At 42.5% G+C, this 20,072-nt stretch overlaps 1 protein-coding gene across 1 annotated transcript in view; it reads left to right on the top strand.

The window, feature by feature from the left end:
• LOC116331906 (androgen receptor) overlaps positions 1 to 20,072 on the top strand; it is a 35,531-nt gene that overhangs the window by 11,948 nt on the left and 3,511 nt on the right. Inside the window, exons 4-5 of the mRNA XM_031754735.2 lie at positions 9,182 to 9,460; positions 18,429 to 18,573. Of these exons, the coding sequence (XP_031610595.1) occupies positions 9,182 to 9,460; positions 18,429 to 18,573 (424 nt within the window). The remainder of the gene's footprint in view (positions 1 to 9,181; positions 9,461 to 18,428; positions 18,574 to 20,072) is intronic.

The raw sequence follows: 20,072 nt of genomic DNA, 5'->3' as shown, positions 1-20,072 counted from the left end.
CCCAAGCCAGGCAGAGGCTCTGATCCCTTAAGAACTGTCATCCAAAATGGTTGAATTCAAGGTTACTTATATCTGCTATTGGAGCAACTTGGATTAGACAAAGACCTGAGGTTAGGGCAGCCAAGTAGTAACCTGTGAGGTGCTGGTTTGTGTCCCTGTTCGCATGCTCTCTCTGATTGATATATGTAACATAAATTCCAAAGATGTAGAATGTAAATCAGCACAGAATGCAATTATTTGCAAACCTCATAAATCCATATTTTATTTAAAAAGAACATATCAGATATTTAAACAGATATTTTACTTTTTCATAAAAAATAATAACTCAATTTAATCTCGGCACTACTAAACTTTGGATGGGGCAATAAAAAGCTGGAACCCCATGTTGCAACTAATTGGGTTAATTGAGAACATGTGAGTAACATGACCATTTCTAAAAAGAATATCATACAGAGTTTCTCGGGCAGAGATTCACCAATCTCCAAAAAAATGCATCTACAAATTGTGGAACAATTTCAGTAAAATGCTCCTCAACATAAAATTGAAGCCTTTGAACATCAAGCACCTATTATACTTATAATATAATATCATCATTGAAAGAGTCTCACAATCTGGAGAAATATCTGTTCGCAATGAACAATGCTGAAAATCAATATTAGATGCCACAATCTGAGTAATGTCCTCAGTAATGTCCTGCAAACCCCAGAAGATCTCAGGCTGCCCAGCACATGAAGCTGACTTTGGCCCCTGTTGCAAAAAGTTTGAGTGTTACATGACCAGTCCAGTTTGCCGTTATAAGGTCAACACCCAGCAATTTGTTCCTGACCCTGATGTTGGGAGTTTTCTCTGGAAGTCAACCACTATCTGCTTCAGATAACTGGTGTTTGAGTTCACACCAGATGACAAAGTCAGTGATGACCTACCTGTTCTCCAGATCATTCCCATCAGATACACAACCACTGATGACTGTATCATAAGAGAAGTTCTTGGAGGTGACATTTAGTGATGTTGTATCTGAAGTCCGATATAAAGAGTTAAAAGGAAGGGCGAGAGCACTGAACCCTGAGGGACCCCCATGCTGCATACCACCATCTCAGACACACCGTCCTGAAGCTTTGCCTCCTGTAGTTAGTTGGTGAGGTAGTTGATTCTCCATGGAGTAACATCATAGTCAACTCCTGCTCCTTCCATCTTCTCCCTCAACAGTACCAGTTGAATTGTATGAAAGCAGTGGAGAAGTCAAAAAAATATGACCCTCACAGTGCTTTCAGTACTCTCCAAGTGTGATCTGTGCAGGAGATAAATGTGTGCATTATCCAGCCCAATGCCAGGATAGTAAGCAAACTCCAAGGAGTCCAACAGCATGCTCACCCAAGGTCAGAGGTGGCTGAGGGGCATTCTCATCAGGTGGGACGTTAAGACCACAAATCTGAAATGGTTAGACTTCCTGTTGCTTTTCTGGTCTCAATCTTTTTTAGCTCCTTCATCAGTCGGAGGGAGAGGTGTAAAGTGAGGTGGGGAGAGACAGGGGTGGGAAGTGGTGTGAGAGACCAGACGTGAGAGTAAGATAAGGAATGGAGGGGTCAGGGTGCCTGGGATGGTGCGTTTGGTGAGAGACGGAAGGTGGGGCGATCGTGGCTCAAGAGTTGGCAGTTCGTCTTGTAATCGGAAGGTTGCCGGTTCGAGCCCCGGCTCCGACAGTCTCAGTCGTTGTGTCCTTGGGTAAGACACTTCACCTGTTGCCTACTGGTGGTGGTCAGAGGGCCTGCTGGCGCCAATGTCCAGCAGCCTCGCCTCTGTCAGTGCCAGGGCAGCTGTGGCTACAATGGCTACATTCACACATGTAGCCATTGTAGTCACCAGTGTGATGGCAAGCTACATGTATGGGTGGATGACTGAATGTAATGTAAAGCGCTGTGGGGTCCTTAGGGACTAAGTAAAGCGCTATACAAATACAGGCCATTTACCATTTACCATAGTGTCAACAGGGGCCAGAGCGTCAGACATCGGTGGAGGGTTCTTGGAGGGTAAACTCAATGAAACTGATACAATCTGCTACTCAGTTGGTCAGACTGTCAATGTAATTCCCATATGGACTGCAGATTACATCCCATTCTGTGGTTTTGAAGTCCCTCAGCCTCTCACTGGCCTCCTCTGACCAGATCTCCACAGATCAGGTAAGATTTTGTCATGGAAATCACCTGAGAAAAACTTCCAGAAATTACTGTCTGAACTTCAACGTGCATTTTGTTGTTCCATCAATAAATGCAGATTAAAGCTCTATCGTGCAGTGAAGAAACCATATGTGAACATAATCCAGAAAGGCTGTTGTCCTCTCTGGGCCAAGGTTCATTTAAAATGGGCTGAGTTAAAGTGGAAAACCATTCAGTGGTTAGACTAACCAAAGTTTGAAATTCTTTTTGGAAAACATGGAAACCTCTGGGCTAAAGAGGAGAGGGACACACTGCATCTCTGACAGTATGGGCATGTTTTAGTGCCTTTGGACTTGGAAGCGTACACATCTGGACAGGCACCAATGCTGAAAGGTATATACAGGTTTTAGAGCAACATATGCTCCTATCCAGACAACTTTTTCAGGCAAGGCTTGGCATATTTCAGCAAGATAATACTAAATCACTTACTGCAGCTATTAAAATAGCATGGCTTTGTAGACGAGTCTGGTTGCTGACCTGGCCTGCCTACAGTCCAGGCCTTTCACCAATGGAAAATATTTGGAGCGTCATGAAACAAAAATGTGACAATGAATACCCAGGACTTTTGAGCAGTTAGAATCCTATATCACACAAAGATAAGATAAGATAAGATAAGATAAGATAACCTTTATTAGTCCCACACGTGGGAAATTTGTTTTGTCACAGCAGGAAGTGGACAGTGCAAAAGTTATGAAGCAAAAATTAGAATAAAATAAAATAAGAATAAATACAGTACACAACTGTACAGAATAGAATAAAATAAAATACTATATACAGTAGAATAAAATATACAATAAGATAAAAATAGAATACAAATGCTATATACAACTGAGTAAAAATACAACGATGCCAGAAAAGATTATTGCACATTAGTGTTATTGCACATGTGTGGATGTGTGTGTTTGATCAGCTGCAAAAGTCTTTATTGTGGAGTCTTACAGCAGTGGGGAGGAAAGACCTGCGAAATCTCTCCGTCCCACACCGTGGGTGCCGCAGTCTCCCACTGAAGGAGCTGCTCAGTGCTGTCACAGTCTCATGCATGGGGTGGGAGATGTTGTCCAACAGGGATGACAGCTTAGCCACCATTCTCCTTTCACTCACCACCTCCACTGGGTCCAGAGGGCATCCTAGAACAGAGCTGGCCCTTCGGATCAGCCTGTTCAGTCTCTTCCTGTCCCCAGCAGAGATGCTGCCGCCCAGCAGACCACACCATAAAAGATGGCTGAGGCCACCACAGAGTCATAGAAGGTCTTCAGGAGGGCCTCTACTCCAAACGACCTGAGTCTCCGCAGCAGGTACAGTCTGCTCTGCCCTTTCCTGTAGAGGGCGTCTGAATTATGAGTCCAGTCCAGTTTGCTGTTCAGATGAACACCAAGGTACCTGTAGCTGTCCACAGCCTCAACGTCCATACCTTGGATGTTCAGTGGTTGCAGTGGAGGATGTTTGTGCCTCATGAAGTCTACCACCAGCTCCTTGGTTTTACTGGCATTGATCTGGAGGTAGTTCAGCTGGCACCAGTCCACAAAGTCCTGAGTCAGTCCTCTGTACTCCTTGTCGTCCCCATCAGTGATGAGGCCGACTATTGCAGAGTCATCAGAGAACTTCTGCAGGAAGCACTGGGTGGAGTTGTGGGAGAAGTCTGCAGTGTAGATGGTGAAGAGGAACGGAGCCAGAACCGCTCCCTGTAGGGCCCCGTGCTGCAGAGCGACCCTGTCCGACACACAGCCCTGAGTCCTCACATACTGTGGTCGGTCGGTGAGGTAGTCCAGAATCCAGGTAGTGAGGTGATGGTCCACCCAGAGTTCTCCAGCTTGTCCTTCAGAACCGAGGGAAGAATAGTGTTGAAGGCACTGGAGAAATCAAAGAACATGATTCTCACAGTGCTCCCAGCGGTCTCCAGGTGAGCGAGGGAACGATGTAGGAGGTGAATGACGGCATCATCCGCTCCAATGCCAGGCTGGTAGGCAAACTGAAGTGGGTCCAGTGATGAGCTCACAAGGCGCCGAAGCTGAGCCAGGACCAACCGCTCCAGGGTCTTCATCAGGTGGGATGTCAGAGCCACCGGCCTGTAGCTGTTGAGGTCCTTGGGGCGTGAAGTCTTTGGCACTGGTACAACACAGGAGGTTTTCCAGAGCTGTGGGACTCGTCCCAGCCTCAGGCTCAGGTTGAAGAGGTGCTCCATCACCCCACACAGTTGGTCCGCGCAGGACCTGACGACCCTCGAGCTGATGCCATCTGGACCCGCTGCCTTCTTGGCTTTAATCCTCCTCAGTTCCCTCCTAACCTGGGTGGTTGAGAGAGACAGGCTGGAGCCTTGTGTTGAGTGTGTATTGGATGCTGTTGTTGGGGGTGGGGAGGGGTGAGCAGGGTGAATAGAGGAGGTGTGAAGTGTCTCAGGTGTCAGAGGTGGAACAGCAGCAGTGGGGGTGGGTGAGTCTGCAGGCGATGTTGGAGACTGCCTCATGGCTGAATCAAGTCTGTTGAAGAAATGATTCAGTTCATTTGCCCACCTCACATCCCTCCCATCCCTCAGATGGGACAATGTTTATCTCCAAAGTCCAGGATCTGGTCTCCAGGCAAATAGAGACTGTTGTTGAAAGAAGAAGGGATACTACACTGTGGTAAAAACACTGCCATTAACTTAGTACATTTCGTTGGTTTAAAGATTTGATAATTTCCAAGTTCCCATGTGAATAAAATATGGGTTTTCAGAGATTCTGTTTTCATTTAGATTTTATACATCGTCCCAAACGTTTTTGGTATTGTCTAATAATTAACAAAGATCTTGATTTAACTAATATTAAAAAAACACTAATTTGTTCCAATTCATATAGCACCTGTACGGTTAAAGAACTGGAGTCATTTAGTCTCTCTAAAACCTCAGAACAACTTTTGTGTGACTGCCAAGATGCTTTTGACAAGTACTGATTTAACTAATCCCTTTATGCTGGCAGCAATAGCAAGATAAAAATCATCAATAAGTAAAGTTCATTTACTTATTTAATTTGATTTAATTTACTAAAATGCTATATAATATCTCACCATCTTCTCTTAAAAGAAAAAATCCTTGCACATTAGATATGGAACTAATTTTTATGTTGTTAGTCTGTTTGTTTAGTGCAGTCTTTTCAGAAAAACACACAAAAAACATTTTAAAACAGTAATTAAAATACTTAATGACAGTTGTAAGCAGTTTCTCTCTTGGTGCTTAGCAGCCAATCAGAAAACTCTCAAACTGATTTAACTGTAAATAACATGCAAAGGAGGGCATTACAACATGTCTTACCAGGATGAAGGGACAAAAACCGGAGAAATAAACTATAAATAATAATCAAATAATTCAAATAATTTTGAGTCTTAGAGAACAAATGAAAAACAAAAATACAAGAAGAGTTACAGCATGTTATATGTTTGTGTATTTGATTTATTTCTTTGTGTTTCCAAGTAGTTGAAACATGCGAATACGTGTTTGATTTATTTCCTTGTACTGAGGCCATAGGTAAACATTAGTACATGCGTGAAGAGACATGATGAACCTTTTCTTCTGACCTCTGTGTATTTGTTCTTCTAATCATGTCAAGAGGGTGTAGAATGGAAGACTTTATTTTTTTACTTTTTCTGCATTAGGTGGGTAAGATGTGCTCTTTGAGTGGGCTACAATAATGAAAAACAAAGAATCTCATTTAAAAATAGGTGACAGTGTGCTCTTGTACGTATTACCTATCCATATCAAAGCCAAATACCAGCAGTATATTCAGTTTCATATCTGAAGCATGTACTCATTCATTTCAGCTAACCGTGAATTCATTCATTCAACATAATTTCCTTAGGGATAAATAAAGTATGCTGATTCTGATTCAGCTCTTTCTTTCTCTTCCTATCAGTTTAAGCATGCATTTATTTCTCTTAGTTAACTGCTGAGCTTTCTCTGCTATATCTGTGTTTCCAAGTAAACACGCTGTGGTGTAAAGTCCAAAACGATCACTGAACAGAAAGTTTTAGATTTTCCCAGCGTTGATTCATTGTTTTAACCCTTCAAAGCTAAGCGTATCAAATCTGATACATGTGTTTTTGTGAGTCTTTGAGAATTATACATCCCATTCTGATTTTTTTTCCCCGTGAAAAAACTAAATAAATTGCATGAAAGAATTTCTCTTTAATTATATTATTTCATGGTTCAGAGTTAACTTCATATCTATTTACAGTTCGCTGGTATTCAAAGTAATACAAACATAAAATAGGAAGATCTAGTAAAGGTTTGATCAGCTTTTATTCTTACAGAAAAATATAAAATATATTTATGGCCAAAATGCTGACTAAGAAATGTTATTAAATGTTTTATTACATTTGTTATGTCAGTGCGCCCCAGGGTGGCTGTGGCTACAACGTAGCTTGCCATCACCAGTGTGTGAATGTGTGCGTGAATGGGTGGATGACTGGATGTGTAAAGCGCTTTGGGGTCCTTAGGGACTAGTAAAGCGCTATACAAATACAGGCCATTTACCATTTACCATTAAATGTTTTTTTAATCTAAATTTGTCACATCACAACAATGTAAAATGTTCAAGGTAATTACACACTTACATCCTAGAAATAAATTAACCTGATTGTAATACATACATTTATCCTGAGCATATTTCCCTCACTGTTTTTTGAATAAATAATTTGAATATATTATATTATTCCATTCAACTGAATTTGGATATTTAAGTTGCATTTTTCCCAAAATTGAAATCAAATGGCGAGTGGATGGATGGATGATATATATGATTCTGATCAAAATATTACATTGCTGTCCTGGTGATTTAATTACCATATATTATCATGGTATACAATGTAAAGAACTTGCATGTTGCATTTACAGTTCTTACGTTTGTATAGAAATGTGAGCATTTCTCTGGCACATGACACTTTGTGACTTGGTTTAATGTTCAGTTTTACCATCCTATCACGCTTTCATAATTTCAGAAACAAAATTTACAACTAATGACAAAACTTGTTTTTTTTTTTTAATTCTAACAAAAGCGATTAATCGACCTGGCAGAAAAAGACTGGTAAAGTTCGCCTGTGCAATTTGATTTGAGAGAAGATGGGTTTGTACTGGATAAGGGAGCAGCTTATTTACTGCCACTTTGAGCTGGAAATATTGACACGGATGCCAAAGCTCAGTATCCTGGTCAACGTATGCAAGTTAATGCAGGTGGTTGTCACTGATTTGACATATTTATTGTTCCTAGGCCAAATCTTTGAGCGTAACAAAGCCTGAATCCACCCTTTGGGTGTCTCTGTCTCTTTATATTGGCTTAAACTCAAGTATGGAGAGTGTCACCTTGGCTCAACCCAAAAATTTACATTGTTCTCTGCAAAGATCAGATGCCTGCCTGTGTCACTGGTTGAGAATCCCAAGGAAAAAATTTTAATAAACCATTTTTACTTGAAATGTTTGTTATTGGATCAGGAGTGGAAATGTGAGACTTACAAATTATCCATCTTATATAATCTGCAATTTTCTTTCAGCTCTGCCACTCCTGAGAGAGACTTAAGTCGTGTCTATAACTGGCAGCTCAATATTTATCAAACTGAAGAGCCAGGCTGCAGTTTTAATTAGACATTCTTTACACACAGAAGCTGCAAGAGGCAATTGCACGACAATTAACAGCTACTTTTTTACTGTCACTCAGCTTTGATAAAACAGATTAAAAATTTAATATGTTCCTCATAGTCTGATTCACCATCTTCTTGTCTTTTTTGTTTCCCCCAGACAATACAACAGATTAACTGTCAGAGAAATACATTGTAAAATTACGCCTGTACGAAAGATCCTTTTGCACTTCAAAAATCGCCAGAGCACACAAGTGTGTGTTCTTCAGTACACTCGTCACATTGTTGCCATTTGTATTTTCCTGTCACTCACTCTTCAGCAGGGCTGACATTCCCAAATGACAGGCTGAGCCGAAGCTTAACTGTTCATAAAACTGTTCTTGGAAAAAAATTATAGGTGATCTTAAATCTGACTGCTAAAGAACTAAATGTATTTGGCAGCTTCTCCTGCTCTAATTTGGTTTGTAAGTGCAGGTTGCCATATGGAGCAGCTGCTGCAGGATTTTCAGCATTTGTGGAGGAAGAAATTACAGCTTTGTTAAGCTCAAGATGGGAAACCAGTATGTTTACTGTAACATATAGTATTTGTTGTTGTTGCTTTTGTTGTCTTTGAATTCTTAAGATACAGACATTGCTCAACGAAACGCAATTGTAAGGTAGAAATGCACAATTTACTGAATTGCATAGTTAAAGGAAACATTTTAGGACTCTGCAAAGCCAAAAAGAAAAAAAAAATATTTTCATGTCCACATTACCAGTAAGGACTCACACATGATGACGACAGGCTTTCCATCAGACGAGACTCATCTGTTCAGTGAGTCTTCTTTCAAATGGAATATGATTCAATATTCTAGTCTATTAGTAGCACAGTATTGAGTGTTGTTGAGACAAGTTTAATATTTCTTTTAAAATAGTTACTTAAAGTCCACAGTTGCAGTATGGGACATTTCTGACATATTATTTGGAAAGTAGGAATGCAGTATTTTAGCAGTACTTGTATGGTCTGTTAATGCTTTGGTTTCCTATAACATATAAAAAAGGGCCATATGTTCCAGATGTCTTAGCCAGGCCTGGCGTGTGGGGATGTAATCAATTAATTTGATTAATTTTTATTGAACTCAACCTATCTGAATTATCATTGTGAAAAATAAATTATGGCATCAGCCAGCTGCTGTTAATAATAACATCATTTTATTCTGCAGATATGATTTAGCCAGAATGGCTGCTGCAGGATAAGAAGAAACCAACCCCTTGTATTGGTCCAGATGCAAATTTGGATTCATAACTTAAAAAAAAAATCTGTCAAACCTAAACTTGGTGAGAACTGTTACCTTTACAGACATGAAATCATTTATTTTTGTTTACAGCACGTAAGCTGAAGAAGATTGGACAACAGAAAAGCCCAGAAGAAGATCATGGTGCTCAGGATCCAGTGGAGGTTATCCCGAACGTCTCTCCTAAAACTGGTGTGCAACTGAACTCCCACCTGGTCTTCCTCAACATCCTGGAGTCCATTGAGCCGGAGGTTGTGAATGCGGGCCACGACTGTGGCCAGCCAGACTCCGCTGACACCCTGCTCACCAGCCTCAATGAATTGGGAGAGAGACAACTTGTCAAAGTGGTCAAATGGGCAAAAGGATTGCCAGGTAGGACAGTGGTTGCAGTGGAGGAGATAAGCTGATCTTTGTTGCATCTAAAAGCTAGTTATGCAGAATTTTAACCTTCATTAACAAAGTAAATGGCCATTTGGGGACAACAGAAATAAGTTTTGAGGCCCACACATAAATATTAGGTTTCTTCTTTGGGCTGCTCCCTTATACACAAGGAGTCATCATTAGCAGATGGATCCAGTTTGATCTTTAAGAGATTAGTACACCTGATGGCCTGTCTTTGTGTCTTTGCCCAGTCTCTAACAGAGGCTATCACTTTTAAATTAAAAGTTAAAACTGTAAGCAATTGGCAGACACAGAGCAGCATTAGTAATTGTGTTTAAGAAATACATGTAAATCTGCTCTCAGCTCTGTTAGGGCCTATACAAACTCCTGACAGAACTGTCTAGCCACTCTCTTTCACTGTGCTCATCCAACTGTATGTCACAGAAATGGCTCCATAATCTAAATTGAACATTTGTGCTGACGCAAACCTAACTATCCAAAAAGTTATTGTCCAAACACAAAACCTGGACTTCGCACCTTTGCGTAATTGGCTGGTGATTTTGTTGCACTGTCATTAACCAGCATGAAACTGGCTCGTCACTGTCTGTATGTGATTTGGTGCTGGCAATGTAAGGTTCTGTGGGTTTATGAGAGCTTTTTCACTGAAAAACAGCTGCCTGCTGATGAGAGCAAAGAGAGTGAATGAAACCAATACAATGAGGGAAAGAATGCCAAAATGCTCCAAAGAGCTCAGGGGAACTGAAGAGTGAGGTGAAGATTGCTATGGCTTTGTAACTACCAGCCTCTCACCACATACAAGTATTATTTGATCAGTCGTTAAGATGAAAAAAAAAAAAAAAAAAACCACGCTAAGACAAATTATTACTTTTTCTTCAAATTCTAAATATGATTCTTGTAAGAGCTGTCCAACCTGTAAGACAATGAAGCGAAAAAAGCTCTCCTGATAGATTTTGAGCTGCAACCTGTGGCCTTTTTTCTTTTGTCTGATAGGAAAAATGTAACAGGAGAAAAGAGGTGTCACTGTGCTCATACACCTGGACACAAAACCCAGATGGACTGTGGTGGTAGAGCTTGATGATTCCCCCCACCAAAAAAAAAAAAAAACCTAAATGGAAAAAGAAATCAGCTATTTTCCAGTCACAGAAAACTATTCTTCTCCTCCTACCCATAATTAAATGTTTGAAAAAAGTTGTTTTAATAATTTGCAAGCACACCCCCATATTAAAACACAACAACGAGGAAATTCAAACATGTGCAGCAGACATTGTTTTAATGACTGTGATTTTGCAGCTATGCCTGTAGGTTATTACATAGATGCTCTTGTGTGTGCACCATTCTGCAGTAGATATCATATGACCATTCATACAGGTACTGATGCCATTCAAAATGTTATACAGATGACTGATAATGAGATCTCAAAACCAGTACATGAAAGAATATTTAAAAGAATTATTAAGAAACTAGACATTCTAATAAAAAAGCCGTATTGACTGGAATGAAAAGAATTGGAATTTGCATTTGATGATTTCAGACCTCATGGGCAGGCTGTCCCACTGGTGTGAAGCATAAAATCTAAAAGCTGCCTCACTAAAAGTTTTTGACCTGCTCTTTGGAACATCAGGCCATGTGCCAGATAACCCGAGAGGCAGTTCTGGTGCAGATATAAGCGAATCACACAAATAGTCCGGTGACTTTCTGAACAAGCAGGAGCATTTTGCAATCTATACAAACACATTTAGTGGCACAGACAAATAACATTCAAGTTCAAAACAGGGATAATTTGTTCCTCACTCTCTGGTTCTATAGTCTACACTCTCAGAAAATTTTCAAACAGATGTCACTTGACCAAGCTGAAATGTTTTCTGATTGCTGAATTAAAGTTGTGTACTCTGGTCTTTGTGTACAGCTCAGAAAGAGAAACAGCCACACAGCCAAGTGTTTTTATTTTTTATTTAATTTATTTTTGCATCGGATTAAAAATAGATTTGGTGTCACGTTATACTTAATTATGAATCAAAGACAACACAAAAGTTTGTTGTTTAGGGGGAATTTTTATAGACTTTAAGATTTGTTGCTGGGGAAGTCCCTAGCCACAGCCTATTCATTCTTTCACCCATTCATGTTTTTTATTTCCCCCGTTGTGTCCTTGGAGAAGGCTGGATGCCTTCCATTCTGAGCAGCTGGAGAGACAAGAAGGGAGGGTATTCACTAACGGTTCACTAATTTCTTTTCTCCTCTTTCTTCCATTTCTCCGCCTTTTCTATAACTGTTTTAAGCCCAAACTGTCTGCATTTGTCCTGGAAAACAACAGACGCAAAATCCTTTACAACATTTCAGCTTCTGCAAAACTTGCTTGTTGAAGTAGAAATATCTGAGATTAAATGATTAAAGATTAAATCTCTTTATTTTTCTACTGTAACTCTGCATTCAAATTAGTTTTTACTACAGGACTCATTCTCCCAGTCACACACACACACACATTCAAGTGTTTTTTCTCTACCTAAGCACCTTCTTAGCATTCACACAAACACTCTGATTGATGCATCGCTTATTTTCAGTTAGTTTCCAGAGTGGATTTTCTTGTCTCTATAGTATGGAGAACATGTGTCAGAAGCAAGATTTAGAAAAGTCAGTAAATAATATTCCAAGTTCACTAAATCATTTCAGTTCAAAAGCCTAGTTTTTATTGTTGTTAACAAAAAATCTTTTCACATCTAATTTACTTTTAGTAGTAGTTTAATTTACTATAATAATAGTGGGGCATTGATCTACTGACCTTTTCTGTCCCATTCTAATTCCCAGCCACATGCGTCCCAGTTTTTTAAAAGATTAAAGAGCATCAGCACATCCTGTGTCATTATCATTGACTTAGTATAAAAGAGAGATGTAGCAATCATGACATCACCTACTGGTTTCTGAATTCTGAATTTTGAAGCCTCACCGTTTTGTTTGGTTGGAGCGACATTATTTGGACAAGAGGGTCTTGCTAGCCAAAACTGGTATGAAAAATTTCTTGGTGCTCTGTCTCCGTTCCCTGTGTACTGCCTCCTGGTCGCCACAATTCCTCCTGGGGAAACGCGCATACAAAAGGCAGCCGTGAGTACAAAACCTAACGGCAGACTGCACTAACCTTGCACATTGACTAAGACTGACGGGAAGTCACTCAACGATCCAGCGTCGAGGAGCTCTCAGCCACACTGTTTTGAAGCTCCTCTGACGAGGCTTGATCGGCGCCAGGTGTGCGTGGATTCCTGGGTGTGACCGGTCAGCTGGCAGGGCCACACCCACCAGGCCTAAAAGTGCCTGCCACGACCGCACCCTCACACACACGCACACACCCATAAACACCTGACAGTACACAAACACGGAACACAGGACAGCAGACACAACCATAATAACAATAATAATAATAACTACAATAGTAGTCCACATTGCTCACGGACCCCGAATCCCTGGAGCTGGGTCCGTGACAGTACCCCCCCTCTAAGGATCGACTCCCGATGACCCCAAAACAAAACAAAACCCACAACACAACCAACCCAGGGCGGGCGGCGGGAGGCACAGGACGGAGGGCCAAAACCAAGACAAGCAAAAACAACCAAAATGACAACCCCCCAGGTCACAGTCCCAAAGTCAGACCGCGCACCCAGCAGCGGCGTGAAAACTGTCCCCATAAAGCAGTTCATGTGGCCGAAAACCATAACCCAAGTGTTCAGGCGGCCTACCTTGGGTCCAGTGGCAGCAGCAATGTGGCTCGGGCGGGTGACCACGGATCCGGCAGCAATGGAGCGGCAGCTCCGGTGGCCTGCCACGAGTCCAGTGGCGGCAACGCTGCTGCATCGGCGGGCGGCCATGGGTCCGGCAGCGGCAGCGAAACAGTTCAGGTGGCCTGCCACGGATTCGGTGATGGTGGCGCTGCTGCATCTCCGGTGAGCGCCAATGTAGCACAACACACAATCCACGATATGCTGGCCGTGCTGCTGGTCGCGGAGGACGTGGCGGCCGTGCTGCTGGTCACGGAGGACGTGGCGGTCCCTCCGACTCACCGAGGTCTTCCTCCGATGGCAGTGCGGGCTCCTCTGGCTCACCGCGCTCCTGCTCCAGCTTGCTGAGCTCCTTATCAGGCGGCGCAGGCCCCTCCGGTGCTCTCTCCTGCCGCGACTCGCCGAGCTCCTCCGGCAGCGGCGCTGGCTCCTCCGGCTCGCCGGGCTCCTCTGCTGGCGGCGCGGGCTCCTCGCACTCGCCGAGCTCCTCTGCAAGCGAGGACGAAGCTGCTGCTGCGGGCGCGGATGACGACACAGAGGCAGGACCAGGCGTGGATGACGACACAGAGGCAGGACCAGACAGCAGCGGGACGGCCGCGGAACCTGACGGCAGCGATGCTGCAGGCGATGATGCGGATGCTGCAGGCGATGATGTAGAAGTCGCGGGGGATGATTCAGCAGGTGATGGCTGAACAGACTTCCCCGGACCATCAGCAGATGTGAGTATGTGCTGGCTGGGTCCTCCAGGACCCTCAGCTAACGAGGCCTGGTGCTGGGTGGGCTCCTCGGAGCCTCCAGCTGACAAAACTTGAGACTGGCTGGGTTCTCCCGAACCCCCAGCAAACGAAACTTGAGGCTGGACAGGCGACTCGGGCCCACCAGCTGGAGTAGATGCAGGGCCAGAGGCAATAGGGACCCCTGACTGAGGGTGAAGATGAGTGGCTGACTGAGCAGATGACAAAGCTAATGATTCCTTTACCAACTGAGCTATTGACTGGGCTATGGATTGTGAGGCTGAATGTGATGGAGCTACGTGCTGGGCAGCTGACGGAGCTACGTGCTGGGCAGCTGACTGAGCTACGTGCTGGGCAGCTGACTGAGCTACGTGCTGGGCAGCTGACTGAGCTACGTGCTGGGCAGCTGACTGAGCTACGTGCTGGGCAGCTGACTGAGCTACGTGCTGGGCAGCTGCAAGGCTACAGGCTGTGGTACGAGGTTAGCGTTCTCACAGTCCAATGAAAAAACAGATGAGGTGAGTGAAGATGAATTGTCCATATGACTCACCACAATCGGCTGAGGTAAAGTCAGGAAATCTGGCAGCGGTGAGGGGCGCCGGCGGCGCGAGCGTCGCTTCTTTGATGATGCCGGGGCCGGCGCGACAGGCTGAGGTTCCACCAATCGGCCGGACAGGAGAGCAGCTGTGTGGTTTTGAGCTGCCGGTCCTTTGTCTGCTGACTCAGCAGATGCCGGGGAGGTGAGTGGAGATGTGATGAGGTGCAGAGGGCGTGTGAACTGTTTCCCCCGCAATGGAGGGTCCAACAAGTGAGCCGCAAACAACGGTGGGGAAGCTATCTGCCTATGAAAAAAGAAATAGGCAGCAAGGGCTCCCAGGGAGGTCGCCACATCCTCCTCGCCCGGACAGCCCAAACCAAAAAGCAGGAACTTGCCCTCAGCATGGTTATAATCGAAATTAGTCTCTTAATGTCCAAAAAGCTCACAGATAAGGTGGTTGATGATAGGAAGGAATCAAAAAATATGACCTGTAAGTGTCTCTGATGAAGATCTGCCCCCTGGAGAATGCTCCGACAGTAGCTCCAGAGCTGGGCAAGCAACTTCTCCTGTGAGACGGTCCTTGAGTCCGCTGGGTCCATAATGGCTGGATCGTTCTGTCACGGTCTGGCAGGCAGACTGTGGGGATGTGAGGAATGAGGACCCAAAATGCAGAACTTGATGATGAAGGCAGTGCGTTTATTTACAGTGGTGAAAATCCAAACAACAATAAATCCCCCGTGCGATCCCGACTTCTGTTCCGTGTCTTCTCCCTTATCCCGTGCTCCGTGCTCTGTCTCCGTTCCCTGTGTACTGCCTCCTGGTCGCCACAATTCCTCCTGGGGAAACGCGCATACAAAAGGCAGCCGTGAGTACAAAACCTAACGGCAGACTGCACTAACCTTGCACATTGACTAAGACTGACGGGAAGTCACTCAACGATCCAGCGTCGAGGAGCTCTCAGCCACACTGTTTTGAAGCTCCTCTGACGAGGCTTGATCGGCGCCAGGTGTGCGTGGATTCCTGGGTGTGACCGGTCAGCTGGCAGGGCCACACCCACCAGGCCTAAAAGTGCCTGCCACGACCGCACCCTCACACACACGCACACACCCATAAACACCTGACAGTACACAAACACGGAACACAGGACAGCAGACACAACCATAATAACAATAATAATAATAAAAATAATAATAACTACAATAGTAGTCCACACTGCTCACGGACCCCGAATCCCTGGAGCTGGGTCCGTGACACTTGGATGGTCAGTGTTAATTTTGACAGCAAATTTTTATTTATTTAGGCATCTAAATGCTTTTAGTTTTAGTCGACTAAATATCATAAGATCATAGTAGACTAAACCTAAAGTTGGTTCAGCGTTCCTCCACACGAAATACAAAACATCTTTTAATGACATCAAATGTCAAATGATTGATAATCCTTCTTCACTGATATTTTTTATCACGTTTTGATGAGAAACAGGAAGTATGGGAGTTACATGAGCGATTACTTTTGATTGGATCTCGTCTCGTTCCAGAATATTTTCATCTCGTTTTTACTTATTGACACGTATGTACATTTTATCATAGTTTTTTTCCTCCTGGATTTTATTTATTTAGCTATCGTCTTGTTTTCTGAAGAAAAAAAAGGTAGTTGACAAAAACTAACAAAACTTATTGATCAATGCGTCTGTACATCATAGCGAAGTCATATTATTTGCCAGATAAAAATGGCAACACTAACATACTCTCGAGGTCCAGCTCAGTTAGTCCGTTTAGCAGTCGTGAAGATTACTAAACAGCGATGGACTAAACTCTGTTTTCTGGGACGTGTGTCTGTCAGATTGCTTACTCCCCTAACTTTAAACCATAACAATATCAAAATTGGATGTGATTTTACCAAATTAAGATGTACAAGTCCTATATGGTAGGAAATTACTTATACAGAATCATTTCTTTTGCTTGTTTCACTGTTCATTCTCTTTTAAGTCTTTTTTTTCAACCCAAGAACCCATTAGAACAAACAGTCACATAAAGCTCTGGCTATGGCAACTCTATAGCTCAATTGTATGGGCTCAAAATGTGGTCATAAATATTTTGTACTTGTAAATCAGGATTTGTATGTGTAAAAAGAATTTGTGCGTGCGTAAAAAAGATTTGTATGTGTAAAAAAGATTTGTGTGTGTGTAAAAAAGATTTGTATGTGTAAAAAGAATTTGTGTGTGCGTAAAAAAGATTTGTATGTGTAAAAAGAATTTGTGCGTGCGTAAAAAAGATTTGTATGTGTAAAAAGAATTTGTGCGTGCGTAAAAAAAGATTTGTATGTGTAAAAAGATTTGTGTGTGGACTTAGCCAAAAACCCCCCTGCAAGTTACAAGTACGAATTTTGACCCTATTTTTCTTCCTGTCATCTGATTGGTCAATGTCATGTCAATCACAAATGTAACAATCCAATCAGAGAACAGATGGGTTTGGCTGTCGGAGGGGCACTTTTTTGAACTGCAGGTCCTTGAAGGGTAATACAGTTTGAAGCTGGAGGATCTCTATATAAATATCCGATAGCAGCTAGGTCCCCTTACTTTCAGCAGCTGTTGAAAGGATAAAGTTGTGGTATGTCAGTGGTTAGAAATACCATTATTACTTTAGGATTAGTTTAACACAAAGTCAGGGCTGACCCGGGACCATTGCTGTGAGTCACAGTGCGCAGCATAAAGGTCCTTTCACATCGGACGCAGGATGTGCTGCTAATGCTAACTGCTAACTAAAAGCAAAGGATCCAGAATTTGTTGCGCTGGCTGCTGAGCTCTGTGGGTTTTGCAGCAGCTCTACCTGTACTAGATGCACCTGCTCCTTGTCGTTTCTATCTCTGACTTTATGTCCTCTACAACAGTTTCTGGTTTTTTGCTAGTTCTTCAAATGTTCAATAAAAACATGTATGCTAATTCATAACGAAGAAAGCTTTGTAATGAAGACTGTCATTTCCAAAACACTGCCCCCCCCCCGCGGTCCGCAGCGCTGTTGAAAAGCCTGTGGAAGTCCCTGTATAAAGCACGTAGACCTGTGACACAAAAATCACCAAACTCGGACGACCACAGACTGTTTTCCTTCGTGGTGATGAAGGAAAACGCTGGGTTAACATGTAAAAGGGCATGTATTCCTTCAAGGACCTGCAGTTCAAAAAGTGCCCTCCGACAGCCAAACCCATCTGTTCTCTGATTGGATTGTTACATTTGTGATTGACATGACATTGACCAATCAGATGACAGGAAGAAAAATAGGGTCAAAATTCGTACTTGTAACTTGCAGGGGGTTTTGGCTAAGTCCACACACAAATCTTTTTACACATACAAATCTTTTTACGCACGCACAAATTCTTTTTACACATACAAATCTTTTTTTTATGCACGCACAAATTCTTTTACAAATACAAATCTTTTTACACACACAAATCTTTTTTACACATACAAATCTTTTTCACACACACACAAATCTTTTTTACACATACAAATCTTTTTTACGCACGCACAAATTCTTTTTACACATACAAATCTTTTTTACGCACGCACAAATTCTTTTTACACATACAAAACTGATTTACAAGTACAAAATATTTATGACCACATTTTGAGCCCATACAATTGGTCGAAGAAGTGAAAGGCTGCCGGTTTCTGCCCATTTGGACAGTTCCCTTCATGTCACTCCCTTTGCTCGTTCGCTGCTCTTCAGTGTGCTCTCTACTACCTGATCAAATAAAGTCTGAAAGGTTCCCTAAAAAATAATTTTAAAAAGTGTATATAAAAATGCTGAGCCCTGGCACAATCTTCAAACTCACATAATCGAACAATGAGTACTTTGATAGAGTTTAGATTATTTCATTTTTGATTGTGGTTGTGTGTGTGTCCCCAGGTTTCAGAAATCTCCACGTGGATGACCAGATGACTATCATTCAGCAGTCATGGATGGGGGTGATGGTGTTTGCCTTGGGATGGAGGTCCTATAAGAATGCCAGTGGCAGGATTCTTTACTTTGCCCCAGACCTTGTGTTCAATGAGTATGTCCAGCTCTGAATTCTAGAATTCAATAATCCTGTGAAAGGATTCCATTAGTGGGTCACTGACATGCTGTGCTCCTCATTATATTAAGAGATCACCACCAGCGAGCAAGCAGCTGCTCTCATTTGCCTTCATCGCTTTATCTTCCCTTCTTTCTCTCATTTTCTTTCCTGTTCACAGACAAACAGAAAAACATATCCAGAGTTAAAAATGTAAAGCAGAAATAGTTTCAGGCTTTTTAAAAGAGCGTGTTCATCCAATTTTCTCCTTAGGTGTTCTTTTGTTGCTGTGAAATTAAAGTAAGGAACATTTTTTAGCATTCAGACTCTCATAACCCCGCAGAGTGCAGATGAATCCGATCTGAATATTTCAGACGTCAACAACAATGGTGATGTCTGTGTAAGAGTTAGTGGGGAATACTAATGTTTACAAGAAATGAATTCTTATTTAGCTTCATCAAATACTGACTGACACAGTCTGCTGGAAATAGAGAATACATTTCCGTTGTTGTCTGGTAAAAACAGTGTAAGCAGGTGATATACAGGATCCTTTTACACAATAGTTTTAAACAAGTGATAACTGTAGATCTTATAGAACAGCATATGTGCAGCAACAGTGCAAGTTTGTTACAGCCTCAAAGAAATGTACAATGTAAATACACCAGCCACTTTATTAGGTACAGTATAGCTGTTCAGTTTCAACAACTCATTACGTGTGTGTGTTACAATTACAGCTGAGACAACCTGCAAAGGTTTAGAAAGGGGAAGAAAGATGATTTAAGTGACTTTAAATTGGTGTGTTTTTTCAAGTGTTTTCCTGCACAGCCATCTCTACAGTAGGATTTACTGAGTTCAGAAAGTGTGAAATATCCAGTGAGTGGCTGTTCTGGGTGAATGTTGATGTCAGTGGGCAGAATGGAAAATGACTCAAACTGCTTTAAACTTATAAGAACGGAAAAATCATTCATAACCACTTGTAAGAACCAAGGTATACAGAAGAGCATTTCTAAACACACAATACGTCCAACTAGCCCAAGTTGGACATATTGTGTGTTCAGATGAGCAGTAACAGTGAAAGAAGGCACTGGATGCCTGAGTGCCACTCCTTTCAGCTAAGTGCAAGAAACTCAGGCTGAAATTTGCATGGACTCATCAAAATTGGACAACAGATAACTGGAATAATGCTGTTTGGTCTGATGAGTCTTGATATGTGCTGTAACATTTGGATGGTAGGATCAGAATTTGGTGTAAATAGCATGAAAGCATGGATCAATCCTGCCTCAAACAATGCAGCCTAATTTTGGTGATGGCTGCTTTTCATCGCACCATGTTACAAACCTCTGATCATCTCACACTGATTTCTTGAATATGATAAGGCGTTCGCTGTGCTCAAATGGCCTCCACAATCACCAGATCTCAATCCAGTAGAACTAATTTAAGATATGGTGAAACAGGAGATTTGTATCATGGGTGCGCAACCGATGAATCTGCAGCAGCTG

The sequence above is a fragment of the Oreochromis aureus genome, linkage group 10 (assembly GCF_013358895.1).
Source record: "Oreochromis aureus strain Israel breed Guangdong linkage group 10, ZZ_aureus, whole genome shotgun sequence".
In the NCBI taxonomy this organism is placed as follows: Eukaryota; Metazoa; Chordata; class Actinopteri; order Cichliformes; family Cichlidae; genus Oreochromis; species Oreochromis aureus.
This window is presented reverse-complemented; position numbering and strand designations above follow the sequence as displayed.